The sequence below is a fragment of the Rhamphochromis longiceps genome, linkage group LG3 (assembly GCF_057381845.1).
Source record: "Rhamphochromis longiceps isolate RC_006_pf linkage group LG3, R_longiceps_female_GT1.1, whole genome shotgun sequence".
In the NCBI taxonomy this organism is placed as follows: Eukaryota; Metazoa; Chordata; class Actinopteri; order Cichliformes; family Cichlidae; genus Rhamphochromis; species Rhamphochromis longiceps.
In genome coordinates, this window is record NC_140559.1 from 24035002 (window position 1) to 24057377 (window position 22376).

A 22376-nucleotide genomic window follows, 5' to 3' on the forward strand; every position below is an offset into this window, starting at 1 on the left:
AATTCTTGTCCAGTTGTTCTTTTGCATGATAAACAGATTCATATATTATAGGAGGAAAGGATTTCTTAGTATCCAACATGATATAAAATTATATAATGATATATGATAAAATGATAAGGAATATAACATAAAATAAAATATATTAAATATTACAGGCTGCAGAGCACATTTGCTAAGCAGGGCGACCATAGATTATGTGCATGTAGTTCTCCCTAAAAACAGTGAAGCAATTCAGATCAGTGAGAGGAGGCTGAAGAAGAATCGATATAGAAACTGATGAGTCTGTGCCCGTGATCTTGGTGACTGAGTTTCAGGTGGAGCTCAGGATTTACCCAGAGGAGAGCTGAAATATTGCAAACTGTTCTACTGTAGGAACCTGACATCTCTGCAAATATTATTTGCAAATAGATGTGTGTTAATTAGTACTGTTACTGTGCCACGTGCGCAGGTTTTAAAAATCTTTTATTTTATATTGAAACATTCAGACATGAATTCAGCACACTAACATAGTTTGACGTGATGATGGTGATGGAGAGATTGGTTCTTGCCTGGCTCCGGACCCGTCTCAGTTTGTTTACGAGTCTCAGGTTTGAGACAACCACCCAAATGTCCTGTTACGCACATGCTATGATAATATCTAACAGATAAGTGAGAGGGAAAGGATAAACACTCCTAGAAGCAATTATCATATTCACATTAGGCACAGCACATGCTCTTTGACTTTTCTGGCAATTTGGAATAAAACACATGCAGCAAACCTTTGTAAATCCCATTTGTATGTTTATTTTAAATGTCTGCCTTTTGAAAAATAAACTTGTACAAACACAGATGTTGTATAGCCAGCCACAAAAATACCCCTGTCTACAACGTTGAGTCATAAAACTTATACTGTGTCTCTTAAGTAAATCCAGCACCTTTTAAAGTCTGTTTATGCAGAAACCACAGGGTAAGAAAACACTATGGTGATGCACGATGCTGAGGTTCATCTTCTGCTCATAGCACTTTAAACATTATAATCATTATTTGACCTCATGGCCTTCAAGATCAGTAAAAAACAGTTAGGTGATATAAGGTAATTTGGGATGTTGTTTCTACAATAGCAACTTTCAGTTAAGAATGGGAGTCAGAGTTTAAAAGGTTTTTTTTTTTATCTTTCCCTCTTTTCTCATAGCTCGTGTACATCCACCCAGAGAAGAGAGCAGAGGAGGTGAGGAAGAGGCAACGATGAAGGCTGAAATGAGAAATCTTCACTTTAGAGCCTCATTTTAAGTGACTGACACAACTATGTTTCATCATATTTATGACATTGTATATATACATTGTATATATTTAGATTTAGCTATTTCTAAGAAAATTACCAACATGAATTAATGTGACCATTTTTTTTCATAACATGCAGAAAACGTGTAGGGCAGAAAATTTGATTATCTTAAAGGACTGTATGCGTTGTCTTTTATATTCCAGCTGTGCCTCTTATATATGTTAAAGGTAAAAATGTTTCTACCAGATCCACAAGTGAATCCTTCATTATGGTCCTCTTCCCACAGTCGCCTCCAGTTTAAACTCGTTTATCTCCAGACACTCCTCAGTCTTGGATTGTCAAGCCATGTGAAACGTCTGTGCTCCTCTACATTTTACCACTTGCAACATCTTTGTTTACCTAAAGATTGATTTATGCATTCATAATTGTTGGGTATATTGTTGCATCATAAATGTACCACAGCAGTTAAAGCTTAAAGAGTTAACATGAGAACAAGTCAACAAGCTATTTTCCATTCATTTTTCTTCATAAACAGCAACAGATGGTAGACAGATGTTATCACATTTGCTGTAACCAATCACAGGGCTACACTGCCTAGAAAGGTCATTCTTATAAAGGCTGCCATTCCTTTTGATTGGGAAACAGAGAAGCAGCTTTGGAAATAGATTCAAACTTTTCTCATCTTCGGGTGGATATTTCTGATTGGATATGTGAGTGAGTAATAACTGATATTTTATTGAATTAATATTTATTTTTATTTTACTGTGTCCTGTTTAATCTTTTTATTGGCTATTATTGGCTGAATTATTTACATTTATTATGTAAATATTAAATTATTATTCACATTTACAGAAGCCAAACCTGCTGTAAACAGCTGTTGGTCCTTTAAGGGTGGTGTTGTTGCCCATTGTTTTTATTTCACCTCTGAACAGCCACCTCCTGACCCATCGGGGGTTTTTGAGGGCACAGGATAACCTGGTGGATAATAAATGGCAAACAGGTGGTTTGCTGGCCTGTTGGCTGGTAGGATAGGATAGCTGCTGGCTGGGTAAGATTAGAGGAGATAAAACAAAGGAAAAATTTAGTCCACCCTCTTTTTGTCTTTTGCTTTGTGTTTGATAGCCCTATAACTGGGGTGTTTATGTTAACGAAACATCGACCACCCATTTTTTTTTCATTATCATATGGTTTATCATTTAACGTCATCCTCTTCTTCTTCTTCTTCTTCTTCTTTTTTTAAAGTAAATGCCACAAAATAGGAAAGAGCCAGCAACTGGCTTTAATCGTTTAATGTAATCTACAGGCTACAGCTAAATGCTGCCTCCTCCATAGTACAATATACATGTTTATACAGTGACGTCATGTTGAAGTCCTTTTGCTGATGATGGTCTTTAGTACGTAGCTGATGATTGATGATGAGGTTATGTTTGTGTTGTTCTGTGGAGATCATTCAAGAACTGAACCTGTTAAACACTCAGACCTGCTTCAGATTTCATCGCTTTAGTTATGACGCACTTATTTAAGATCGTCCTCCAGTCCAACCTACTGAACGTCACTCTAACGCGACATACACATGACATGAGTTCAAGAACACGGAAATGTCTGCTGTGCCTGCGTCGCTCTTGCTGTTTGTCGTCCTCTTTGTGTTTGTCTCTGCAGGTGAGATTCACTCTGTGGGACAGAGAGGAAAAGCATCAGTCTCTTTACATGTTAACAACATTTCCTGACGAGTTATTTTCATATTGATTCAGTTTTTCCGTGTTTGTGATGGAGACACGAGGCTGGGTGGAGTCTGTGTGGACCTAACATGTCGGTGTGATCAGAGCCCACAGAGACAAAGAAGTGTGATGTGTGTGTCAGTGTGATGTGTTGTAGTTTCAGGAGTCAGTATACAGCTACAAAGCTTTGTGTTCAGTGTAAACAAACAGCTGTAGCTACAGAAAGGCAGCATGCAGAGACTCACAGTGTTATATAATGAGAGGGCTGCTCGTCCACCTGGCCCTTCCTCACAGTTTCTGTCTGATTTCTCAGACTTTTATCTGATTTAGTGCTCAGCTCAGATAAAATGATAATTGTGGCTGATTTTAACAGCCATGTAGATGCTAAAAATGTTGTTATTATTATTAACATTATTTCCTGAAAACCCTCTCTTGTCTCACACATTATGTTCACTTATTATCAGGATGTGTTTTTGTTTTTGGAACAGAGTTATTGTGTTTTTTTTCCTACTTAGTTTTTATTCTGTTTTGACTTTTTGTGTTTAGTTTAATTTAGTTTCCAGATGATTTTCTTCTTTCAGTTCAAGTTTTATTATTTATTGCTTTAAAGGTTTTAATAGTTTTATTCTTTTTTATTATTACTGTCTGGAGGTTTTGTGTCAGAGGCAAGATTTAGGCGCATCAGTCCACATATTACAATAAAAAGCAGGGACATCCAGAGTCTCAATGAACTCGACTATGTATAGGAATTTCTTTTACTTATGTATTAATCACATTATTTTATTGTATGATACCTTGGTGCCACTGGATTTTAACATGTCTCACACTCATACAGTAAGACAAAAGGTGGGGGTCTAGTAAGGAAGTTGGGGGAAGCAGACAACTCCACAGGAAGAGTCTTTTTTCTCTTTGAGGTCTCTGGGAGGTAGCAAGGGAGTGTGAACCTTAAGGTGTGAAACAGCTGAGTACTGCCTTTTGTTCCTGGGGAAGGTATTGAGAGCCATGTAAGGCTCAGGGAGACTCTGCTGACTGTCTGCCCCGCGGTCATGCAGGCTCTCCACAAGCTTGGTTGTCTGTTCTTTGGGGATCCACCTGAGTTTCCCCTTAATCGTGTGTCATGCATCGTGTAGTATACATGGGGTAATGAGAAGCGGTTAACACCTCACGACCGGCTCCCGATCATCAATGGTATGGATTGCAAGAAAATCAAACCTGTTTGAAATCCTGGTCACCCCTCGTGGAGGTATCGCACTTTTGAAGCAGTGCCATGAGCTGATTTAACACAACCTCTCACACTGCACATGCGCAAACACAGAAATGGAAGTGAAAAAGACAGAGCAGCATGGCAGGGCAGCATGTGATCTGGAAACAAGCGATGGAGGCCCAATTTGTAGAACTTTGGCAAGTTCGTCCTTTTCAATGTCATCATTAAGCCTGTAGACTCCTGGTGGAGCATAGGGCATAGTTTGCTCTTCTCCACATCTGTTTGGGTCTCCCCACTTTCCTTTTTCCTTGTGGGTTCCAGTCCAGTGCTTGCCTTGTGTCGTTGTTGAGTGGTTTTCGAAATGTGTGGCCTATCCAGCCCCATTTTCTATTCTTGATGTCTTGACCACCCGGGTTCTGTCTGGTTCTCTTCGACAGGTCTGTGTTCAAGACCTTCTCAGGACATCTGATGTTGAGGATGTGTCGCAAGCACTTGTTGATGAAGATCTCTATTTTGCTGGTAATAGTGTTGGTCACCAGCCACGTCTCGGACCCCAGCCTTTTCAATGGGGCCTCACAAAATGATGTGTGTGCGTGTGTGATTGTGTGTGTGATGAGTGCTCACATCAAATTTAACGTGCTCACAGTGTGAGCACTCAGGTCGTATCGGGCCGTATAGTGTGAGACCCTGCATTGTGACCTATGAACTTCTAACCCGATTCAGTCGTACAGTTTTTAGCAGGAGCTGAATAATGGGACTGAAAAAAAATCACACACTGTATGCCCAGCTTTAGGATATATTTTGATTTGAGTTGCTGTCCTTTTGAGATAAAGAGGCAGAAGATTTGCTTTGGTGACCTCTGAAGGGAGCAGCTTAAAGAACACATACAGAATAAAAGGCTTTCATCTAATAACAGATCTTTGTCTGGCTGCTGTAGAAGTGAACAGTTGTACCTTGACCTTGAACCTCTCTACTCTGTGTTGTTCTCTCTTTTAGACAAGAAAAACATCACAGCTGAGTCAGGACGGAGCGTGACTCTGACATGTCGAGCTCCAAACAACAACAATGACATTGTAGAGTGGAGCAGAGCTGACCTCGAGCCAAAACATGTCCTTGTGTACCGGGGTGGGAACTTGGTTTCAGATGAGCAGCATCCATCTTTTAAGGACCGGGTGGATCTGCAGGGCAGACAGATGAAGGATGGAGACGTGTCTCTGATTGTGATGAATCTGACAATAAATGACACTGGAACATACGAGTGTCGTGCGTTCACAAGTGGAACAAACTGCAGGAAGAAAGCAAATCGCAGTGTCGAGCCCATCAGCATCATCTACCTGAGTGTTGTTCCTCCAGGTGAGTGAGTAGAGTTGAGTGTGTGTGTGATCAGAGGTGAAGCTGCTTCCTGGTTGTTGATGTTTGTTTCTAAAGATGTTGTTGATGAGACTTTGTAGAAAGCAGCTGGTCTGAGTGATGTGATCAGAGTGCAGTAGATAATGTCTGACAGCAGTTTGAAGAGGAAATGGATTCTGTTCTGTTCTTCACTCATCACCTACCTGACAGCTGACACCTCACACCTGTTTCTCACCTGCAGGTCAGACAGGAGGACTCACAGAGGATGGAGTCAGTGGTCTGGTAGCAAGTCGGTCCTTTTTGGTGCTGGGTTTGTTGTTGTTGGGAGTGTTACTGGTTTTATGATCAATAGAAAAACATAAAACCAGTAGTTCATGTTCTAAGAGAACATGAACAACGAAACTTGTGAAAAAATCAGGTCAAAATTCACAGCAGTATACATAATCACAAGAAATTACACTAAATATTCAGTTCAGAAGAAATGTTTGGTGATTTCAAGGAAAATCATCCATTAAAAATAACTGGAAACATTAGTGATGGAAAATATGTTTAAAATGATCTAATCTTAGGACAACTACAAAAAAGAAAAGAGATTAACGATGTGTTGTTCAAAGATCAATGCATTGGACTAAACCAGCTTGTTTAAACAGTCTGGTCACTCAATTTGTGACAGATGGATTTCAGTCATTAGTTAACACAGCATCTCAGATCATCTTTTTATCAGCAACTTAAAATAACTGCAGTCAGAGATCTGAGAAACTGACACTTTATTAATTCACACCATGTTTTTTCATCAAGCTACGGCACGCCTAAAACAGATTCAGCATTAGTACAGTTACATGAAAACAACCATAATATCTGTAAGCATGGGACAGAAGAGAAAGCCTCATTAACCACAGATGCTAACAAGTCAAAACCTCAACTTCTGGGCCCTGCACTCAGCAAAGTCACTGAGCATCTTTACAGACTTAACCCCCTTTTCACTTATGAAATGAGTATTATGGCTTGTGAACTTTGGAGTGTGTGGAATGAGCTGCTCTGCTTCTGTTTTGTAAACATGTTTCATTTTGGGAATGCTTCGTAAGCTTTATTTCAGTTTTTTTAGTGCAAACTGGGATTCCATAACCAGCTAACTAAGGCTACGTCCACACGTATACACGGGTATTTTTGAAAAAGCAGATTTTTCTGTGTTTGCACCTTTCGTCCACACGTAAATGGCGTTTTCGGTCACTGAGAACGGAGATTTTTAAAAACTCCTGCCAGGGTGGAGATTTTCGAAAACTCCAGTTTTGCATTTACGTGTGGACGAGGAAAACGGAGAAAACGCAGCGTCAAAGGTGTGCACATTTTCTGACGTCACACTGTGCGCCACGTTATTGTTTCGGTGAAATGAATTTCTACAATGGTGGACTTGGACAAAGTACTGTTACCGTTTAATTTTACTCTGCAGTGTTTAAATGCTTACATATACACACACAGTTACTGTCCCTCCACACATTGGACTCCTTTCTGCTTCTATGCACCATCTTTGTTTATGCTTTCCCACCCAGGCTTCTACGCTTCTGATTGGCCAACATTTCTACACGGTTAGGAATATATCACCACCTGTAGCTTCGGCATGTTCTTGCCAGCGTTTTCCTTCGTTTTTGGTGTTTATGTGTGGACAGGTTTTTTTTTTTAAAGACGAAAACGGAAAATCTCCATTTTAAAAAATACCTGTGTACTTGAGGACGTAGCCTAAGACTAGTGTGAGGGTATTTTTGGTACCAACCAGCGAGAGCATGAGGCTCAAAGGATGTTGGTCAACATTTACTATATTTTATAGGATTTTTTTGTTTTGTAAATAGCGAGCTACGTTAAACAAGAAGAAAAAATGGTGGCTAATCCACCACTAAGTCCAAGCTCTTTAATAAACATGACTATTTATGTGACTTTTTTTGATCTTTTGCATGTAACCTGCCAAGGGACTGAAAATGCAAATCAGCTTTAAGCTAACTACACTACAATGCGTATAAAGGTCCCTTTTCAAACTAAGATAACGATAAACTTGATTAATCTCAGACTTTTCAGAGAAGTCCAGTGTGCTAGCTCAAATCTGGGTAACAAATGTAACTTCAGTTTGATATTTGCCTAAAAAGTAAAAATATAATTTTGATTTTTAAAAATCTTTTTGTAATACTTCTAATGTACTTGTGTTTTCTAATTTTTCTGAAAGGTGGTCAAACAAATTTCATAAACACTGTACTTGAGGGAAAAGTGAAAGGGAAGAAAAAAAAATTCCTGAGAGTGCAAAGAAATGTTTGCATTATTGTTAACGTGTTACACGCTGAGAGAAGTTTTGTATCACTGTAAATATTTCATGATCAAACTTAATGAAGCTGCTGAAAAGCAAGCATCTGAATTGATTTACCTCCTTTTCAGAATGCAAAAGGTGCAGTTTGTGTCCGCTACATTTCAAATTAAAATGACCAATTTGAGAATCAAATTTCACAATAATGCAGCAGTTCTCTTTCATATATAAAGGTTTACCAGGACAGCGTATTTTTAAACATTTCAAAAGTAGCAGCAGTGTAATAAGAACGAACTGATGTCAATCTGTTTTTATTTATTTTATTCATTATTGTGTCTCTTTGTGAGGTTTGACAGTGACTTTATGAACTACTCTGTTTAGTCATCATCAGTGATTTCATGGGATTTGCTGGTAAGTTGGGAAGACCACTACATGTATTTAATGTCCTGTATGTTACTGTATGAGCGAGTCAGGCTCAGCTATTTGTAAAATCAAACTTGTTCTGTGGCGTTCGAACAGCACAAACTGATCCTGTGTAGAGATCAGCTGTTACAGTATAATTGCACACACGTACTGAAACAAGTGAGGACAAAAACACTGTATGTGATGACATCAGTGTAGATGGAGTGTTCTGTATTATGAACCCAATGAGAGAAGTATGTTTGACTTAACTCCAGAGGGAGCTCATATCATTTTAATTTAACTTTAAAGAGCTTTTCACACATTATTGATTCATCTCCTTTAATATAATAAAATGCTTCATCATCAAAAGTTCTCCATTATGTGAGTCTGTCTGTTCATTGCTAATAAAGTTTTGCATAATATTTTTATTAATTTAGTCTTTATTGTTTTTGAGATTTCACTGGTTTTATTGAAGATACTTTAATGCTACTGTCACGGGACCGAGTGGTCTGTACTGAACAGGACTCAGATGCAGAAACCCAGAGCAGAGACAGCAGATGATGTAACAATAATTTATTAGGCTTAAGTGCAAGAAACGTAGCAAGGACAAAAAAAACAATAAGACGTGGAGTTTGACATGGCGTGGCCTGGGAAACATGGCTAGGGCGAGGGAACGGGGCCTGAGATGCAGAGCGGAGCTGAGCAGGGAACAGTCACACTGAAGAGAGAAGACAGTGGAGTTAGGGAGGTAATGGAGGTAGCTCTGAAGTTGTAAGTTGTAAGAGTAGCAATTCTTACTTGCAGTAGGGGACAGAGTGTTGAGAAGGGGGTGATGAGAATCCAGGGGAGCTGAGTGGCATGGCAAGGCTGACCTGAGATCCAGGGTCTTCAGATGCAGTGTGATGGCAGAAGGGCAGGCAGGTGAGGCGCAGACCATGACAGCTACTTCTTTAAAAGCGTATAAGAACTATTTTTTTAATATTATTTGGTATTTTCACACAAGATTAAGGCTACGTCCACATGTAAGTTTTTGAAATGTACTGCGTAAGCTGCGTATTTTTGAAAATGCAGCTTCTTCTGTGCGTTTCGGCCTTTCGTCCACATGTAAACGGCCTTTTGGATCAGTGAAAACTGAAATTTTTATAAACTAAACTGGAGCACTTCTTGAACGGTCTTTTAGTTCAGTTAGCCACACAGCAGCCATATTACTGGTCAGATAATTGCATTAAAAAGAATACAGCAGCACAATCACGGTCAGAGGTCCACATCCAACAATTAGCTGCCTAGTTAGCAGCTACAGATGCCCGTGTTACAATGCTGTCAATCAAAGAGGCCACACCCCTAATAATGAAAGGGTTGGGCTTTAATACGAATTTAAAATATATTATATAAATAAATTTAAAACAAAATCTCCATCTGAGCTGCAGATACAGACCTCAGTCCTGGAATTAAACTTGAAGAATTGGATGCTTTTAATTTGAAGGACTGAATCAAAAAGTTTATTCAAGAATAGGGGAGAGTGGAGCACTTTATTCTCCATCTGGCTGTTTTTCTGGCAAGGATATGTTTTGTTTGTTTTTAACCCTTTAAGAGCTACCATAGAACCAAGTCCGCCAGAGCTTATCTTTATATTTTTAGATGCTGTAGTGCCATTTGTGGGAGTATTTCAAGTTGCTATATATCAATACAACCATCACATCCCAAATTTTAATAATATGTATGCATTAAGTCTATAGTAACTACATCAATTCATAAAAAGTGCAATAAACTACAAAAAAACATGAAAATAGTTTTTGTGTTTTTTACATATATTTATAGTTAGAGAAATTTCAAACATTTATCCCTCAAAACTGTAAATAGAAAAATGATGCACAAAGTAGTTTCCAACCACAGGAAGTTTATTTTGAGTGTCTTCATAATTTTATTTTTGAGATACACCAATTTTTATATACTGCAGGAAAAACGAAAGTAAATATAATGCAGATTTGCAAAAAGACAGCATGTGCATCAAAATAACCTATTTCAAGCAGTGTAACTTAAGTTCAACAGCCGATCAGATCGGCAAAGCGTGTTTCTGGAATATTGTGTTTTTGTTACTACAAGTGCTTTTTATGCAGTTTTTGCAAAGCCACATGTGGAAGGAAACCATGACCTAGGACAAGCTGAATGCATTACATGTAAGTACAATTCCTCATATGCAAAAAAAAAGAGAAAAAAGAAAATGCAATTGCAATTCTACCAGGCTTTAAAAATAGTAATGAAAAACCCTCGAGTGCCCTGGAGAGTAACAGCACCCTCTAGCAATCATTTCCCTGTACCTTATTAAAATTGGTATATTATTGTGAGAAGTATTATTATTATAACCTTAATTCACCTCAACTACTGACCATAAACAACACTCTGATTCCTTCTCCTTTTCCCTTCTCTGACAGCCTTGCAGTGTTTCAGCAGACAGACACTCAACTTTCTGTCCAGTTATTTTGAAACATTTTCATAGAAATGAGAAAAGAGAGGGCAGCAAAGTGGTTAGCACTGTTGCTGCACAGCAAGAAGATCCTGAGTTCAATTCCACCATCAGGCCGGGGTCTTTCTGTGTGGAGTTAGCATGTTCTCCCCGTGTTTGCGTGGGTTCCCTCCGGGTACTCCGGCTTCCTCCCACAGTCCAAAGACATGCAGCTTGTGGGGATAGGTTAATTGGTTAATCCAAATTGCCCATAGATGTGAATGTGAGTGCGAATGGTTGTCTATCCCTGTGTGTTGGCCCTGCGACAGACTGGCGACTTGTCCAGGGTGTACCCCGCCTCTCGCCCTATGACAGCTGGAATAGGCTCCAGCGAAAAGGATAAGTGGAAGTGAATGGATGGATGGATGAGAAAAGAGTATTTTATTTAAAGCTACAATAAGATGTGAGGAAGATGAGACTAAGAGACAGACGACTGATAAAAAAAAAATCCCATTAACATTTGATCATGTGATCAACCGCTGTGGCTACACACACTCGGAAAAGGGGCAACGACTTAACCCTTTAGAGCCGATCGGAGTGGGAACGCTCTGTTATGCGTAACTATTTTTAAATCCCAGTAGCACTGCAACCACGTAAGCTAGCGCAAAATTTTTTTTTGCATATGAAACCGGAGGAGTTGTACTTACATCTTATGCCATCAGCTTGTCCTAGGTCACGGTTTCCTTCCACATAAAGCTTTGCAAAAACTGCATAAAAAGCGCTTGCAGGAACAAAAACATAATATTCCAGAAACACGCTTTACCGATCTGATCAGCTGTTCAAAACACTTCCTACGTTGGAATAGACGTCAGCGCGAACTTTTGCATTTCCGCCATTACCTGCCCGAAACCGGAAGTGACGTCATTTTCGCGGAAATGTAGTCTTTTTTGCGATCAGGGCCTCAGGGCCTATACTGCTCTTTTTAAAAGTTATCTTTGACTTTATGACTTTCTGTGTCGTTTCTGGGATTCTTAGGACTCATATTGCACTGCTGGAAATAGTTTATTTTGATGCATATGCTGCTTTTTTGCAAATTTGCAGTATAATATTTATTTTCATTTTTCCTGCAGTGTATAAAAATTGGTGTATTTCAAAAATAAAACTATGAAGACACTCAAAATAAATTTCCTGTGGTGGGAAACTATTTTGTGCAACTTTTTTGTATTTACAGTTTTGAGGGATAAGACTCTTAAATTTCTCTAACTACAAATATATGTTAAAAAATCTGGGCTATAATGGTTGTATTGATGTATAGCAACTTGAAATGCTCCCAAAAATGGCTCCACAGCATGTAAAAATATAATATAAGCTCTGGCGGACTTGGTTCTATGGTAGGTCTTAAAGGGTTAATAATGTCTGTGCACCAGATGCCATTACATGTCTGGATGTGACAGAAAACCACATGTGATCTCTGAAATTTCTGTTTAAATTAATAAATCGATAAAAGTGGAAACTTTCATGGAAAACGTCAACAACAGAGGCTGTACCTAATATTTTCTGTGCTGTTGTTATTTTGGAGTAGGGGTTTATTCTAAATAATAGCCACAACCAAAACTGAACAAGTCAAATTTTCCATCTAAAAGCTTTTTTAAACCCACAAAACCACACGAGAAAAACAAATGAGATAAAAAGTTTATTAATCCTGCAGAGAAACCATATTGCTGCCACAGAAACAAGAGAGAGATCCAGCAAGCATGACTAATATCTAAATAACAGAGAAGCTTCTGAGGACATAAAACATAATAACAATATAATAATAAAAGTTTTCAACCTAAAAAACCAGCTGTCTTCTGATCTGTATTGCAGGGGGATTACAGACCAGCAGCTGGACGTCAGTGGTTGGACTGGTGGACTACTTCAGTGAAGAGTAGACAACGTCTGGATCTGGTTTAACGTCTGAACACAAACACACACAGTTCAAAAAATAGTATTACAAGCTTGAAACAATTAGCTCATCACCTGCATTAAATGACATTAAGAAGTCAAACTCTCTCCACCTCGACAGAATATTTCTCTGACAAGCTGAGAAGTGAGATTTTGAAATGGGGACCATCACCATAGCTGCAGCCTGTCTGCAACACCTGAGAGTGAGCAATAACATTTGGTCACCCTTGTGCTGTGTTCAAAAAATCTGCCAATGCTCACTGGTCTGGTGGACCTGCCAGATTATAATTTTATTATATCAATACAACCATAAAGGCGCATGTAAAGATATTTCAGGCAATTCCAAGCAATACAGACCACATGCAACACTTAATCGTTGGGATTTGTCTGAATTTAGAATTTACAGAATTACCAGATTCATATATATCAAACATACAAAACCAAGCCCATAATTATTCATACCCTTGACAATTTTTGACTTAAAGTTAGTTTTATTCAACCAGCAAGTTATTTTTTGACTGGAAATGACACAGGTGTCTCCCAACAGATAAAAGGACCTGTGGCTGCACGTTGTGGCTGCGCAGTCAGGAAAGAGCTACAAGGCCATTTCTAAATGTTTCAAGTTCCAGTGGCTACAGTGCAAAGTATTATTAAAAAATACAAGATGTTCCGCACTGTGGAAAATCTCAGAGGGCGTGGTCGGAAGCCAAAAGTGACACCTGTGCTCGCCAGGAGGATAGTGAGAGAGGTGAAAAAGAATCCAAGGATCAACACCAAGGGCATCCTGGTGAATCTGGGCTCTGCTGGTGATGTCTCAAGGCCGACAGTCCAACGGACGCTGCACACTGCTGGGTTCCACAGATGCAGACCAAGGAGGACGGTACTTCTCCAGATGAGGCACATAAAAGCTCACTTGGCCTTTGCAAATGCTCATCTAGACAAAGAACAAGACTTCTGGTCTTCTGTGTTATGGTCAGATGAAACAAAAGTTGAATTTTTTGGTCACAATGTTTCCTTCATTTGGTATGAAAAAGTAGCCTTCAACCCAAAGAACACCATCCCCACTGTCAAACATTGTGGTGGGAACATAATGCTTTGGGGGTGTTTTTAATCTGGCTGTCGGATTCAGCTCAGCTTCACGTTCGTAAACGCTACAAGACTCGTTTTTTCTAACAACATATTAAATCATTAGCTTCACATATAAACGGTTTTTAAAACTATTTACAGCAACTCAAATGTCTACTGTACCCGAATTTCCAGCTCGCAGAGGGCACGAGAGCAGCATGCGCCTCATTGGACGAACGGAAGGAAAAAAACTCTGTAGCTGGACTAGAGAGTGGCTATGCGCACGGCACAGTGGTGCGATCAGTGACTACAAATAATCAGAAATCCCATACTCAAACAATGATCTGGGTTACATAAGCCATGTACTGCAGAGGCCTGCTGTAAACTATTCCCTGTGTGCCATTCCCCAGCGCTCTCTCTCCTCCCTCCGGTCTACTCCCTGTGTTGTCCAGTGAAGGCAAAAAGCTTCATGTTCTGAATACTCTTCATCTCCATTTTTTTTTCTGGCTAAACATTGGAAAGAATAAAAAAACACAGAGGTCCCAAAGACTCAAACATCAGTTGTTGTCAGAATTTCTTATGCACTCATGGGCTTGGATGTCATGATACTTTGGGGCTTTTATTAATTTCTTTCAACTGTTATTTTTCCCGCATGTATTGGCTTTACAGGTGTTGCGAAATCAGTTTTACCCCGGTTCTTTTATTCGTCGAAACTTCCAGAGACGGCACCGGAACTCAGTAGTCATTTCACAAAACCTTTATTCATCTTTCTTCATCTTCATTTTTAAGCATGCACTTCTAGAAGGGAAGACGAGGCCGGTGTCCCTCTGCAAAAATCTTCACCCCTTTGTTAGTTACAGCCAGCTTTATAGAAGCGACCCCATCATAAAACCCCCTACGGTGTGTTGCAAACTCTGTGTCTCTGTCTATGTGCACGAGCACATGAATGCCTACATGTGCACGTTCCCACGTGTCTATGTGAGCGCTCGTGTGTGACTGTGTGCGCATACCTGTGTGTATGTGTGAGTGCACATGAGTGAGTGTGCGTGTGGATGTGTGTGCGTGACAGTTAAAACACTGTGGGTGTAGGTGACTCCCTAGGTCATAAAACCCCTCTCCCTTCCAGACCACAGTTATCCAGTTACAAATGTTGAGACCCCCACCCCAGCATCCTCTGGGGAATTTCCACTCAGTGGGGGAGGTCTCCTACAATCTACTACTAAGTTCACAACACAATGAGCCCTTTGTTATATTAAGGGCAGTATCAATGTCTCTACAATAGTTCTACATTCTATGATAACACATTTCTAACCTCTAAAATAAGCTAAACACTCCTACACAGGATATATTATTAATGACTTTAAAAACAATAATTGGAATTGCAAAAGTTGGAATTTATTTTTGAATTGTTAGTGACTTATTTTTTTGAATGGTTAAAGATGTATGCCACTTAGATAGAGAAAAAGAACCAACCAATGTTCATCCAGTAGATGGCTACATGTTACAGATATCATGTCCAGCAAGTTCACAACTATCTTTTATATTTGGCTCTTTGATAGGAAACTGGTTGTTATCAAAATCTATTTCCATTGTACAGGATTTCTCTTTGTTAAATCAGACACCACAAAAAGATGTTATGTAACCAAATTTAAAGGAGCTTGTTTGCTTCTTTCAAAATATTAATTTGTATTGCTGGACTCCAGGGTATGATGCATTATTCACAGTTTATTCTGGCTCTTGGTGCCCCTCACTTGTTTTACCCCCCCCCCCCCCCCACACACACACACACACACGCACTTCTTCTGATTATGAAAATTCACCAAGAGAGGATTTGGGTGGAGCTACTGTCCCTGAGGTGAACATTTTAAGTCCCCCTCTTTGATCTCATATAAATTAAAGAGTAGAACAATAACTGGTTCACAGGGATTACTTGTGCATACACTAATGTAATTATTACAAATGCTGGTCATATTTGATATGAATATGTACCACGAACAGGATATAAATGACAGGAAATCAAATAAAAAGAAGTCCAGTTAAAAAAAGAAAATGAGCATTATCTGAATAAAAAAGTTGGCTTCTGTTTGGTTCTGCTTTTATTGTGCAGAATGTTCATTTTTCCCCTCTGAAAATACAATGTCCAGATGGTTAATTGAACATGCATTAAGACATACAGAGCAGCTGTACCTGGGCCTTCTTGTTCTGATGGTTTTTAGCCCATGACTGATGCCTTCAGTTCTCATTGCTGAGTAAACAGCGACTGATTCTGTGTCTGCAGAATAAAAAGATTTCAGTTACTACAACAGAATGACTGCTGTTACATTACTGAACTAAAACAAAACCTCTGTTATTAATTTCTTTTATGCAGCAGCATGAAAAGATTTAGTGATGTTTTTCACAAACCACAGCATCTGCTGAGCTTTTTTTTCCCTAATCCTAATACCTCTGCTGTGAAACACACAATGACCACGTAGAAGTGGGGGAGAGTTCTGTGAAAAGGCAGGTGGACGGCCGCAAAACTGGCAACTTTTTTTTAATGCAGACTGACACGCTTCACCACAGAGCACAAAGTAAGCATGTTCTCACACCAGGAGGAAGCTGCAGCTGTGGTTTTAAAAAGTTCTTGTATTAAAGGACTGTGTGAGCTGATTTTGGCAATTATGTCTCATTAACACAGATTATAAACTATTAACTAGCACAGATATGAATCAAAAGTCCCAACACACCTTTCATTTAGCACATACGAGGAGGGTGAATCAATGCAGTAGCACCTTTAAGGTTACATGTGTCCCTAAGAAAATGAGCTGCAGGTTGAACAAAAAGATATTCTGTTCCTTCTAAAACAGTAATGATCACCATTAAACCGCCCGATCTGTTCCTACATCAATATTGAAAATATAACTGTAGTCAAATCAAGATTCTTTGCTTGAAGCCTCACAGACAGTGTATTGATGTTGACACACACACACACACACACACACACACACACACACACACACACACACACACACACACACACACACACACAACCTGTGGTGTTCCCACCAATGCACACAGTGCTAATTACTAAATATTAACAAGCTAATAAGATGGTAAAGATGATGAATTATACTATACCATTTCAAAGGTTTTAAATTGTTAGATCAGCCTCAGTTTTAGCTGTAAACTGGAGCTGTACCTCTCATCTTTGATTTGTTTTTCTTGTCTTTGATGTCTTCTGTTCTTGCTGTTGAGTAGACTGCATCTGTATCAATGCCTGCACAATAAAACACATATGAAGAGCATCGCTGTTGGTTGTGCTGCTGATAATAGAGCGCTTTGTAGACTATTGGCTGCTGCAGAAATCATTATGTGAACAGGAATCAGATCTTTTCATTTAAATTATTTAGTTTAATACAGTCAGATTTAGAATTTATATCTAGATGCTTCTAAAATGTTGGTATCATCTAAATATAAAGCACTTATGTATAACACATACATATTGCTATATTTATGATGACAAACAGGAAACTGGACGACTGCAGACCAGTTAACATCTGTTAACCACAAACCACAGACAAACAGTTCAGCACACAAAGAACAACACTTGGTGATTCTCACACACACACACACACACACACACACACACACACACACACACACACACACACACACACACACACACACACACACACTCAAAAATAATAATAACAATTTTGATTTCAGGGTTAAACTTGAGCCCTAATTATGAAATAAAGAATGTTCATTTAGTTCCTAATCATTCACCATTTTGTGTTTATCTAACTATTTATAATGCATAATCTCTTTAGTCTCTTAAGCCCCAAGCCTACCTGATCTCCTGCTTTTTGCCCCCGTATCAGGGGGCGTTGGGGCTTAAGAGGTTAATCGTCTATTATATTGTATAAACTATTGTGAAAACACAGTAATATCTATCAACTTAAAACCAAGTCTAAATCATTGGAGGTTAGAAAGTGTAGTCTTGTAAACCATGTTGCCAATTTCCTAACAAACCAACAGAAGATTTAAAATCCCGTCTTTCCTAACAGACCTCACTAAGCAGGCACACAGTTTTCTAACATTGTTGCTTCATTAACAGGTTAATTCACAGTCAATAAAATCAGTAGGTACGTACACACACATATTTATATTGAGTACAAACTCTAAAAAAGCTCAGACATCCGAATATCAACTTTACCTTTCCTATGAATATATCTCACTACCAGGAGAGCAAATGCAATGACTGATCCAACAGATGACAACACAGAGAGAACAGGAAGGGAGAGTGATGAAGGGACGGATATATCTGGAGGTGTGGTGGTGTGTTTGTCTAAAACAAAGCAAACACAGTCATTAAGTTGTCGTCACATTATGAATGTTGAAACCTGCAGAAACACAGACAGGTGAGTGTGTCACCTGTGACAGTGATCCAGCTGGATGGAGACTCTCCATGACCGCTGATGTCACACTTGTAGAGGCCTTCATCAGACCTGGAAACATGCTGGATGGTCATGTGACCTGTAGGCTGCTTCCTGATGAGGGAGCCATCTTTATAGAAAGCAGCTGGGAGGTTGGAGGGAGTGGTCTTTGTTTTACAGAGCAGAGTGACGTCATCTCCCTCCATCACAGGGAGGACAGGACTCTGCAGGATCACTGATCCACCTCAACACAGAGACAAACTACAGCATTTCATCCATTTACACACAGCTTCATCAACACTAACTCCACACACTCAGCTTACCAGTGACTGTCAGGTTAACCATGTTACTGATGGGACCCTCTCTGGACTCACACCAGTAAACTCCAATGTCCTCTGTTAAGATATAGCTGATACTGCAGGAATTCCCAGTAGATTTGCCCCACTCAGCTCCACATTGAGTCTTGTTTTCTCTGCTTGTGTTTCTCCTCAGAGTCCATCCAGCAGAGCTGTCGTCCTCCTCACAGCTCAGAGACACAAAGTCATCTTTAAAGAACTGAGAGCTGCTGGGACTCACAGTCAGACGAGCTGTGAGGGTGAAAATGACATTGCCATTGTTAAAAGGATGTTTTGCTGTATCTGCATTGCAACTATCCATTTTTAAAGATCCAATATGCAAACATGAACCCAATCAGGTCATATCAGTGAGCATTTATCAGGTTTAAACTGTGACAGAGGAAGGTTACTGACCTTGGTTTGTTCTGTAGCTCAGCAGTGACATCAGAACTAAAGAAATAGCACTTTGAGGTGAACATTCTTTTTTTTGAAAAGCCCATCCATGCATAACAGAACCAAAGAAGGTGCTCACTGTAGGAGTGGATGCTTTATTTTATCATCTGTCACATTTCCAGTTTAGAAGCCTTAGATGATGCAATAACATGCTGTCATTTTCTAGCAAACAGTATACGATAAAAAGAAAATGTACTTTTTATTATAAACTGAGAATATTGCTCCAGATTTTACTTTTTTGTCATATTTTTCATGGATAATTTGAAATGAAATGATTGCAGACTTAATGAAAATATGAAAAATGGAAAATTAAGGTCTATGTTAAAGCCAGCTGTGAACACTCTTTTCTTCAATAACAGTGAAAATCTTTTGTGTCCATCATGCCTGTGTTTTCCTGTCTTTATATTGAGTGGGGAGCCAATGTGTTGTGACTAATTCGCAAGGTTGTAGACAGGTCTGGCCTGGATCTGGTGTCAAGCCAGCACTGCTGGCTGACTTCTGGCGTGATCAGTGGTCTGTCATTCAGATGTGGGCCAGACCTGACGTAAATGGCACGTTTATGTGATGCCATGCCACATCTGGACCGATTATGATTTGGTTTATGTGGCCCAGGCTCATAGAAAACTGTCTGGCCTGGATCCGGCATCAAGCTGGCTGACTGGTGTCATGGCTCGGTGTATATCAACCAGATTGTTGCCAGGTCTGGCAATGATGACACTATTTATGTTCCTATTTTCCTATTTTAGTTAGAAAACCCAAATGCCATGTTGCAATACTATACTGCTATGGTAGCCAAAGTTTTTAAATGTACACATTATCCAAATCTTAGTGACGGTTTACTCATGTTTACCACTGCGTGGCTGTAGCTCAGGGGTACAGCAAGTCAGCTACTGATCAAAAGAAGTGTGTCTGCAACTGGCCTGGTGCTGGCCCAGATCTGGGCCACCAAAGGGCCGTCATTCTTTGTGGTATATGGGCCATGTGTAAGCACATTGAGTGGGCCAGTTTTGCTATGTGCGATTAAGCACCATCTCTGATTGTGTTTCATTATGTCTTTGCCAAGCTCTCTATTAATGATAAGAAACAAAGGGCCACGTTGCTCAGACAGGGATCTGCAGAGAGAAAATGTCTTGGATACAGTTACTGAAGAGTAACTGTATCCAAGTTACTCTTGGATACATTGACCCACTCATGTTTCACATACTGTTGTTTTCTCAACAGACAGAAGCTACACTGAACTTTGGTTGAAAATATGGACGATCTGACTTTGCCTTGATGGGCAGGAAAGCTTAACTTAAAAAGCCCAAAATGTTTCTTGTGCTATTGGGACTGAAGTCCAAACACTTGTGGCTGACTATCTGTTTTTAAAATATGAGGAATCTATTTTGTAATCTGTTTAGTCTTCATTTGGGACAACTTCAGATATCTGAACTCGTGGGTCCCTTCCTAATTTCTTAGGTTTTTGTCACACTTACATGTTTCAGATCAGTAAACAGACTTAACTTGTTTTGGGTGTTTTCTTTCACCTCAATTTGTTGTCAGCAACATGTTTCAATAAAGTTTTGATGAGAAAATAATGAATATGAAAAATATTAATTAAATAATTACTTTAAAAAACAGCTGATGAAACAAACACAGAGATTCTACTTACAGAGCAGACACAGCACAGATGTTTCCTTCATCATCCTTCTCACTCATTTGAGCTCTTTTTCATTTCTGTCACTGACACCAAGTAAAGCCCGCCCTCTTCCTCTGAGAAGGAGATTTTCTATTGGTTCAAACACAGCGATGTGTACAAGTACACACATATACACAAAACTCGCAGCTAAAAACAATTTCCATCTAGTTAAAGAGAAAGACTTGTTTAAATGACTTTCTGGTTCACACTGGAACAATGCAGGAGAAGGACTCACAGCTTAAAGCCTTTTATCTTTTTCTCTTTCCTCGGTCTGTACATCCTGTTTTCATTTCCCGTGTCTCAGTATCTCACACCAGACAGGTAAGCATGTCAGGTGAGGAAGATTTATGAGGAGATAGGAGGCAAGGCAACAAGGGTTTAACTAAATGAAGTGTTCTCGCCAAGGAGTCTAATTTTAAAGTGATGTCATATATAATGTCTAAAAGAAACTGCATCATAAATTGTTGGTGTAGCCCTGTATTAGCCTATGATTTTATAATGCTAGGTGTAAGATTTTATACATGTAGTCTTCCTCCCTCCATAGTTCCAGCTGTGTCCCACACACTTCTTTTTACACAGTGGAGGTAAAAATTCTTGTACAGGATGTAAATGACCTTTAAATTTGGTAAATATTTTTACGTTTGTTTGAAAGGTACTTCGGTTTTATTTTGAAATCCAGGCTTTTATTTTGAAACAGGAAACTGGCGCAAAACCGTTACAGGGCTGTTAGTAACGTTTCTTTTAGGATATGGTAAATAGTGTGCCTTAAAGTGAAAAATATATACGTTTACTTTGCCAATTAGTACCTGGCTGACAGTGGCACAAGGTTTGTTAATGTTTCCTTTAACGGAATAAGTTACATGCAATCAATATGTCGTTTAATAGAGTTTATGTTGTTAACCTTGACCTTGACCTTTATGTGTAGTTGTAAGTTAGTGAAGTGATATAATGAATTGAGTGATGCAAATTTGATGTATATGCTATATGAGAGCAGGAGAAATTTGTTTCCTTTGATCTTATGGTATTAATATTGTTGGTTTTGTTTTGCTTCTAGCTCTTACGGTGTCTTCACTGAATGTTTAAATAAAAACATTTCCAATAAAACCTCTGTGAAGCATCAGTATAAGAGACCATCATTCAGCCAGGGATGCTACACAGGATATACCTGTACATCCTCCATTGTGGGCCCTGCTGCATTATGGAGCATTATGGATGTAGGAGGCCTCAGAGTTTAAACACTTTTATCTCGTCTTGAAAATCAAGCAAAACTGTAGAACCTTTTCTCCACAGGTATAATGACAATTTATTTTCATCTCAAATCATTTATTCATGCCTTCATTTATTTATCTTTTTTCATTTTCTCTTTTTAAAGACATGAGCAATGTTGTAGATGATCATGCCACACTCTAATAACACCCTACATTGAGTCACTCATTTTAAATGTGTTTGTGTTTGTAGCATAAAAGTTCTGCACACATTCAAGTTTGTATCAAACGACGATTAAAATATTTCTTGTCACAGTGTTGGTTTGAGAGAAAGTCAAACAGGTTTTTTTTTTCATTAAATCCTTTCTACCTGCAGGTTTCTGGCACTGCATTCCTGCTCAGTGGTTTGTTTGTTTTAAAATAATTCCAATAATTCCAGTTAGAAAACGTCTGATCAAAACCCACAGCCATATGAAGGTAGTTCAGAATGGCCTACAGTATCCGAGTTGTACAAAGTCAAAACAGCATCAACAGAACAACAAGTGAGGGACAGGTACAGGATCATACTGATATGCCTGTACTTTGACTAACAAAGTATGGGTGCAACACAAAG

General features: G+C 39.1%; 2 protein-coding genes and 1 long non-coding RNA gene across 3 annotated transcripts in view; 1 reads left to right on the plus strand and 2 right to left on the minus strand.

Annotated features, from left to right (window-relative positions):
* The first annotated feature begins 2859 nt into the window (after window positions 1–2859).
* LOC146673554 (neural cell adhesion molecule 2-like) overlaps window positions 2860–22376 on the plus strand; it is a 28547-nt gene continuing 9030 nt past the window's right edge. Inside the window, exons 1-2 of the mRNA XM_085400970.1 lie at window positions 2860–2920; window positions 5180–5536. Coding sequence (XP_085257096.1) covers window positions 2860–2920; window positions 5180–5536 — 418 coding nt within the window. The remainder of the gene's footprint in view (window positions 2921–5179; window positions 5537–22376) is intronic.
* Window positions 12343–18500, minus strand: LOC146673555 (uncharacterized). Its single transcript, XM_085402000.1, has 6 exons — window positions 18416–18500; window positions 18091–18336; window positions 17873–18004; window positions 16856–16933; window positions 15865–15949; window positions 12343–12624 (listed from the first exon to the last, which is right to left on the minus strand). Exons 1-6 carry the CDS (start codon window positions 18435–18437, stop codon window positions 12618–12620), a joined length of 570 nt encoding a protein of 189 aa, XP_085258126.1. The 5' UTR covers window positions 18438–18500; the 3' UTR covers window positions 12343–12617.
* LOC146673556 (uncharacterized) lies at window positions 18526–20895 on the minus strand. The gene is made up of 3 exons (XR_014910490.1): window positions 20532–20895; window positions 18842–18877; window positions 18526–18679 (listed from the first exon to the last, which is right to left on the minus strand). It is a non-coding gene; the product is annotated as an uncharacterized LOC146673556 (long non-coding RNA).